The sequence below is a fragment of the Perissodus microlepis genome, chromosome 23 (assembly GCF_051167445.1).
Source record: "Perissodus microlepis isolate ML-2025 ecotype Zambia chromosome 23, ASM5116744v1, whole genome shotgun sequence".
In the NCBI taxonomy this organism is placed as follows: domain Eukaryota; kingdom Metazoa; phylum Chordata; class Actinopteri; order Cichliformes; family Cichlidae; genus Perissodus; species Perissodus microlepis.
The window spans coordinates 36,980,316-36,988,541 of record NC_140482.1 but is presented as its reverse complement, the minus strand read 5'-3'; the positions used below and the strand labels follow the sequence as shown (position 1 = coordinate 36,988,541).

Genomic DNA, 8,226 nt, shown 5'->3' with positions numbered 1-8,226 from the left:
CTCCCCACCATCACATCCATTAAAAGTCTAATAAAATGATGTAGTCTGGTTAAAGACACTTTGTATTTAATCCAATTAACCCTTTAAAGCCAGAACCATAAAATAATTACCAGAAAATTATTTTATGAAAATTGAGTGATTATTGAACTGTCTGCATATATGAATTTTAAGTTGTATCATATTTGTTACAACAGGTTCTTTTCTTTTTGCAATTTATTATTTTTTTTCATAGGGAAAATAATCTGCAATAACGCATTAAATATCATACACTTGACTTTAAAGGGTCCAAATATGAGCGCAGTAAATGGCTGGCTGCTAATTTCACATTTAAGGTATCAGCATGTCAAGATGTTGCACATATTATGAAGGCTTTGCAAATAAATACATGAAAACATTTCTTATTCCAAAGACAACTTTTATTTATTTTTTTAAACAGACTTCTGTTTGTTAAAAGTGAAGAGGCTTTGCAAGCGATCGTTATTACAGGCAGCTTAAAAAGCAACAGAACACCACTCGGAAGGAAACATCTGGACAGATCACAACTGCTCACTTAATTTTTCATACTGTTATGGTGCTAATGAAAGATCTACATCCCTTTTATGCAATACCTGTGGACAAGCGTTAGACTGCAGAAATGTTTCTTTTGGCTGATTTAACCTGGGCTGTGAATGAAATAGTGGATATCAGTTTGTTTCCCCATCACCCAGTTCTAATTTGTGTGTTCAGTGTGCAACTGACCATTATTAGCAACATAAGAAGGGAAAAGACAGTATCTCCTAACCTTAGACTGATGTTACATAATTGTGTACATTTCCCTTGTGATGCATGGAAATGGTAAGAGGTAGGCTGTTGTCATTTAACCAACCACTACAAGGAGAAAGTAATTAGGTTTTAAAGTTCTACTTGGTAAATGCTCATGTACAGCAAAACCACAACCAAAATAAACATATGCAGCTTGAATAAACTTTGAAACTTCAGTCTCTTTTGCAACTTGAGGTTGTCACTGGATTCAGTTCGGACAGTTGGTGTTTTGAGGCGTTTTCATGTACTCAGAACATTTTTATGTGGAGAAAAATAAGTGTTTGATGCAAACAAATACAAAAAATAATTAACCACCATTTTCAATACAACAGAAATCCATGCTGCCAGAAATTTGGCCATCTCCATGCCAGGGTGGAGTTGGTTACATAAAGCTTCAACATAAAATTCAAACATTAATCATTTAAGTGTGAACAATGTAATAGTAGAGGTGTTTAGGCCCCTCCCTACTCCCCAAAATATCCTTCATTGTTACAAACTTACAAAATACTTGATTCCAGTACTAGAATTGCCTTCACATTGTCACCACATGGCTGACACAATTATAAAACTATATATGGGCCTCATCTTTTAATTATTTTTAAGTTACCCCTCTGTTTTATCTCATCATAAATTTCTAAATTATCCAAAATAAAAACCTTGATTTATGAATTCTGATTTAGGCTCATGCTCATACTGAAGCAACAACAAAAGACAGTCTGTGTTGTAACACCAAGGAGTTCAAGGCCGCTCCGGAGCAGAGGACAAAAGGGCAACAGAAGCTTATGTATGTTTTCAGCAATAAAGCCAGACTCGTATCACATCAAATCAGTTAACAGACTACACTGAGCTAATCTCGAACACCGCCAAACAAAGCACAGAGCATTTCAAGTCTGAAGTAAAGCCAGTGCACTGACACCCAGCAGCCTTAAAAAAAAAAAAAAAAAAAAAAAAAAAAAATCACAGGAGCCGCTGAAGGAGCTGAGATACTTAACGTGATTCAACAACTGTATCTTGAACTGTCTTTGCTATTTATTTTTTTCTAAAGGGGAGGAAGTGGTGACACAGTTAAAACAGGGTCTCAACATGCTTTGAAAACTCTACCTGACTGACTTGGGTAGAACAGGGAAGACTGCAGCTGCAGTCTGTTTACTACACAGCATGTACATTCAGGATGCAAAACCCCCCAAAACAACCATGTGCTCTTGCTTTCTCCTTCCATCTGTCAGCAGTGCTTCCTTCAACATGTCCTGCTGAAGCAGGCTGTGTTGTGACCTCATCCCCATGGGGAGATTATGCTCAGCCCAACAAATATATTAGGGTAACATTGCCCCTAATCTATCACTGCTACCGACTTAGGTTAGAGTTTGCAAAAATAAATGTGTCACTAGTAAAGGGCCGAATTCACCCCAGTAGTGTGAGAGGAAAGAGGGAGGTAGAGGGGAGGGTTCGGGAGAGAGTACTCCTGCTCAGCTCAGGCTCCGAATGTTTTCCAGCAGTTCCGGTTTGAGGAGAGTGGGGCTCTTTCCACCTGCAGCTGCAATATCAGCCTGCACAGCTGCATCCCAGGCAAAGGTGAGCAGCGCAGCAGGGACCTAAAATATAAGGGAAGTCAGTACAATACAGATTATTTTTCGTTTAAAAGGGAGAAAATTTGTAGTTGAAATGTAAATGTGACACTTTACCTCAACATCAATATTACCTGACTAAAATTGACCTCAAACATTCACTCTGTTCTAAAATTTTGCCACAAACTAAAACCTGAATTAAAACCCCTGCTCTGTGCTGTGGGTTTTAACATTGAAGTTTGTTTTCATTCTCCCAGTGTCCACATTCATCAGAAAGAAATACTAAATACAGTGTTACGTGTTAGGGCAACAATGGGACTGACAAAACAATTAATCCACAGGCCGGTTTGCCAAGTAGATTCTGATTTCAACCCACCAAGTTGCACTCTGCGAGAGCAATGTCTTCAGATTCTTGTAGTTTTTGACCTCCAGGAGCAATCAGTTCAAAGGGCTGCCAACCGTCCACCAGAGACTCCCGCATGAATGAAAACAGCACAGGCATCCGGTCCCAGGCATAAAATGTTCCTGAGAGGGTCACAAATCATGAGCAGTTGTGTCGACAATGCCCACAAAACTACAATGTGTAGGATTTTTCAGAGTAAAATGCTTTTTGTTTACTCAATTTGATTTAATCTTGAAGTACATTTTAAATTGTGGCTTCACCTTGTAGCAGGTTTCCATCAGGTAGTCTCACCCTGAGCAGGGTGTAGTTGTATTTCCTCCTCTCCCTCTGTTCCTCTTTCTCCCTCATGGCTTTAGTGCGCAGCATGGCATTCTTCTCTACTAACTCACTCCTGTGAAACACACAAGGGACTCATTCGCTGATAGACAAACACTAGTAAACCAGGGAAACGTTTCTGGCTAGAGGCACATGACACACCCAGAGGCTATAAAAAGCAAATCAGCATTAAATAATCCATTATTCTTGGGTGTGCTGTTAATAGTGGAAACCTAGAGTCAAATACTGCCATACAACCCAGAACAACTAAGAGTTAAAAAATAAATAAATAATAATTTCAATGCTGCAGTCGTTTAAAAAAAGATGTTAGTTGTACACCCTTTCATGGAAACAGTATTCCCTGATGGCTGCGCCCTCTTGCCCCCATGTCTCAGTCTAATCGAGCATCTGTGGAATGTGCTGGACAAATAAGTCCGATCCATAGAGGACCCACCTCAGAATTTACCGTCGCTTTACATCATGTTGCAAAGTTATGAGAACTAATGATCCATCGAGGGGTCACTGTCTACTGCACACATCCAGGAGACTGTCACTGTCTCCTCTGAATCTTCTTTACTTGGTTACTCAAACTTGGAAACCATGTGGAACAAATATAACCAAAACCTAGTTTGATCACCAGCATATTTAGAGGCAAACTGTTACTTGTGGTTCTTTTATAGCAGTCTTGTAGGATAAATTCAAACAGAGATGAAGTTTCTCTAACCACACTGTCACAGATAAATTGCAAATCCTATGAGCCAAATATTGATCTTTACTCCATTCCACTGGAACTGCTACCACAGCGAGTGAAATCAAGTAATTGATCTGACTGCACAGACAATTCATTAAAGAAAAGAGAGACAACATTTCTCTACCATCTAACTAGAATTTATAGCTGACTTGAATTAGATCCATTTTTTGGATTGAAAGTGAGTCTATACCTCTGCTGTTGCTCCCTTTTGAGCTCCTCCGCCGTCAGGTTGTAGAACTCTGGCGGCAGCTCAAAGCGTTGAGCGTTAGGAGACGGCCTGAAAGCTTGAGGCTGCCTGTCCAGCTGCGCTCTGACCGGCTCGCCTCTCTGAAGACGATCCCTCCTCTCCTTCATCAGCTCCAGCGCATCGGGGCTCTGCTCTGGCAAAACCAGGAACTCCTCTTCCTCCTCTGATCTCCGTGAAAGGTGGGCACGCGTTAAAACAATGTAAAGACTGAATGATGCATAAATGGAAATCACTGGCAGGTGAGCAGACACATACTGCTCATAAATATCACTATTCATTTACCTTGGCCCTCTATGGGAAGCATCACACTTGTAAAGCCCAGAGCCTGCAGGAACTCCCTGCTGCCCTCCACAGACTTTACTTTCTCCTGAAATAACACAAGGAATCTTATAAGACATGCAAAATTATCTTGTTTTCTTATAGAAATCCCATAAAGTCTGCTACAGATAGTTAGTCTTGATCCAGTAGGTGAGGAACGTTACACACCTGGAACACTTTGTTGCTGAGTTTAATTTTCCTGTATTTCTCTTCTGTGGGGTTCTTGCATATATTTTCAACATATCTGGAAACAAAACAATGACAACAAAAAAAACCTTTGATGTCTAGAACAGATATTGAAAATCTGTGAGAACAGCATAAAACATTTACATATGTAATTAACATCACCATCAGCGTCTTACTTGCTTATGATGTCCACAGCAGCCTTCACTTTCTCTCTGTCTTTGTTAAATGTGTGCATCATCATAACCGACGCCTCGACTTCATCTTCCTCAAACCGCTGCAGGCAAAAATTGCATGTTTATCAAAAGCACCGATTAGACAAGCATTCAGTCTGACTGCACACACGTTATAACTGAACCAACATCCTCAGACATACCATTAAAATGGCCTCTTTAATGTGTACTTCCCTCTCGCTCTTGGTTAATGTGGCTCCAGTTAGTGGACAGATGAAATAGACGCCCGATACTGAGAGAAGGGTGGGATCTTTCACTGGCACCTTGGAGCCCTGGGAGGAAAATGTCAATCAGTGTTGTTAGATTCAGTGATGAAATTTTCTTCCACACTAACAGGCCACCGCTATTACTCTGAATTTAATACAGCTCACATAACTAGCCGGCTTCTTTTCTGATATTCTGAATAGGCCTCACAACCACTGACGTATTTTCCAGTAAGGACATGTATAATTCAGGTTTCAACAAGCATATAGGGTTTTTTTTTTTTCCCATATAAAAAAAGATCCGGTGCCAATAAAAAAAAAAAGAAAGTTCTGGCTTTTCAACTAAAGAAAACCACCAGGATTGCGATAAAAACATTTTAGTACTGAACAGATTTAAGGTAAATAAGGGAAGATTAAAACAAAAGCCCACTGTCTGGCTGGAGAAAGACACCTACTTTTATGAAACTGACATTGAGATGAACAGCTGTCTGCACCTATGCTGCCATTTTCAACACTGGACACTGTATGATAGGCTGTGTATAAACAGGAATATTTACTTTAATCAGTCATAAAAAAAGCTTATCAGGAGTACTGTCGTCTTCAAAGTGAAAGAAAAAAATGAAATATTTTAAGAAGTTAAGCACAGTCGATGTGAACCAAAATTAGCATGAAAATTGTGTCACAATTCTGGTTTATGCAACACTTACCTCTGCTGCAGCTGCCTTTTCTTTTTCAGCAAGTGCAGCTGCCTCGGCCTCAAGTTCTCTTTTTACTGCAAGCACGTGTAGAAAACAACTGTTATAACCAGAATATTTTATAACAGTTAATAAAAAAAATTTTTTTAACCAAAACTGTTACCTCAAAATAAAAATCTTTGCTGTTTGCTTTATCATTTTAAAACAGTATCTAATCATATCTACTTTCCATTGACTTCACAGGATCAGCATCTTAATATAAACATAAAGATTATGTACTTGATGCAAATCTTCCCATGAATACAAAAACAATGATTTTTTTAAAATAAATACTTCTTTGGTTCAGGGACAAGTTGCTACCTCAAGTGGAGGAATTGAAATATCTGAGGGGGGAGAAAGGTCTGGGCTTCTCTGTTTAGGCTGCTGCACTTACTAACCGGCCTCAGTTAAACAGCAGAAAATGAATGGGTGGGTGGCTTCTTTGATTATGTGGTTTTTCAGAGGTAATAAATGTTTTTGGTGGCTGTTTCTTTCATACACTGGATATATTACAGTAGCAGACAACAAATTTAGAAGATATGATTTTTTTTAAACAGATCAACTATAATAATCCGTAGAGTGCTTCACAGTCCAAAACATGTTTTAATACCCACAACTGAATTATCCTAATACCCACAACTGAAACGAGGAGGCTGACGTTCATCTGTGTTTGATCTGAGACACCACCTGGTGTAATAACAGGGCTGCATGTCTCACCCTGGGTCCTAATGGCGTCCTGGGAGGTGTGAACCTTCGGCTTCTGATGCTGTTCAATCCTGGCCAAGGCTGCAGCTCCAGCCCTCTGGGCTCCTTCACTGGGGGCATGGCGATCGTGCTTGACACTGGATCTGCCCTGCACCACCTCAGGCTTGGCACTGTAGGGTTATTAGGAGAGAAACAGCACTATAAGAGGAGACCTGTTGTGGCTTCACAGTAGGAAGAAGAAAACACAGTGCTAAGCTAAGTAGCAACGACAACAGTACAAACACGTCAAAATCACAACAGCTCTGCTTCCTGTTGAGAAGCAGGTTTGCTTAGTTCTTTATCTAAACAAGCTTGTGCAGGGATTAACTGTTAGTCAGGTTACCCTGAAATTATACAGTCGCCCCCCGCCGTGCTCAAGAATATATAACAGTTAGCCGTTTGACGCACACCCGTGAGAAACACACACACAAATTAGCACTGTTGTGGTTAGCTTCAATACATGGGGAGACGGAAAAGCGGTAGTCATTACTGACCAGCTGTCAGCTATGAGATAAGCCCGTTTAGCCAATGTTAAATAGCTATCTGTGCGGCTAGCTCTGCTTAGCGCTGTAGCAGCTAAGAAAAGTTTGTTATTTGCCTGGTGTCTTCCGTTAGTTTCTTCCCGGGTCCCGCGGATTTAAATTTGATGTCTTTCTTAATGTCATCGAAAAACTTCTTCATTTTCTGTAGCTGCACAAAAATCTGACCACCAGGGAAAAACAAACAGATGGGCAGCACCCAGCCTGGTTTTAGCGAGGAAGAGGAGGACCCCAACAAAATTGTTTCAAATGAGAACAAACTGCTTCCGCCTCATCATGAGAGACGGTCGCCCCCTCGTGGTTGAACTCAGAACTGAAAGTCCAACCATTCCAGATCAGTTGTTCGTGTTTTATAAGACAACTTTTTTTTTTTTTTTTTTTTTTTTTTTTTTTATTATTTGACCTTTTTGTTTGTTTGTTTGTTTGATTGCATGTACTTACATGTTTGCAGAAATTACCCTAGTATTGACTGGCTCAAAGGTCAGCACAGAAATTGGTTTGTGTTGATTATCTTTCTAAAATTAAATGTTTTAATCTTGCAGTTAGATTTAGAACTAGTCAATTAACAGACTATTATGGCTATTTTTTTTTTCAGATCAATGAACTGAATATGTTACTGATTTAATGAACAAATGAGTATACAGTAACAGCAGGGTGCTGCTACTAATCATCCAGTCTGACACCTGACCTGATGGTATTATCAGAGCAGCCCCCTCTAACTCTTTAGGTGTCTGGTGATTCTGGATTTGGGAGCCTGACAGGATCCCATTTGAAGCTGCTGTGTTGTCAGCCACGGAGTCTGTCACCAAACAACAGTCGGATTTTGTGCCAACGTTTCAGCAGCTGTATGATACAACTCTCAAGGCTGCTGCTGACCGCTTTTAGAGTCATCTTATTTCTGTAGCTATCTTTTGTGTGTGTGGGGAAGGGGGGGGGGGGGTTCTTCACAGAACACTTGTATGCACATTTCACCTACTGAAGCAGTAGGTTCAATGTAAGTTTTTTTTTTAGGTTGTGCATAAAATTATTAAAGAATTTTTTTTTTTTTTCTTTAAAGATTAACAACCAGGCATCTCAGCACGTAATACATGGTAATGCATGCTTTCGCTTCAGATAAACACAATTTATATGCTAATTGTTAGAAAATGCATATAAACACACACACAAACACATATGCTATCACATTCTGG

At 39.8% G+C, this 8,226-nt stretch overlaps 1 protein-coding gene across 1 annotated transcript; it reads right to left on the bottom strand.

Annotated features, from left to right (window-relative positions):
• Nucleotides 1-394: 394 nt before the first annotated feature.
• Nucleotides 395-7,290, bottom strand: ubxn6 (UBX domain protein 6). Its single transcript, XM_084921679.1, has 11 exons — nt 7,096-7,290; nt 6,471-6,628; nt 5,727-5,791; nt 4,960-5,088; nt 4,763-4,860; nt 4,569-4,644; nt 4,365-4,449; nt 4,026-4,245; nt 3,030-3,160; nt 2,743-2,891; nt 395-2,393 (listed from the first exon to the last, which is right to left on the bottom strand). Exons 1-11 carry the CDS (start codon nt 7,176-7,178, stop codon nt 2,268-2,270), a joined length of 1,320 nt encoding a protein of 439 aa, XP_084777805.1. The 5' UTR covers nt 7,179-7,290; the 3' UTR covers nt 395-2,267.
• Between the last annotated feature and the right edge of the window lie 936 nt (nt 7,291-8,226).

Coding starts and splice junctions, on each gene's coding strand:
- ubxn6 (XM_084921679.1), bottom strand. CDS start 7,178: ATGAAGAAGTTTTTCGATGACATTAAGAAAGACATCAAATTTAAATCC. Junction 4,246..4,364: donor GCTTCCCATAGAGGGCCAAG/GTAAATGAATAG, acceptor CACGGAGATCAG/AGGAGGAAGAGGAGTTCCTG. Junction 3,161..4,025: donor AAAAGGGAGCAACAGCAGAG/GTATAGACTCAC, acceptor TGTGTTTCACAG/GAGTGAGTTAGTAGAGAAGA.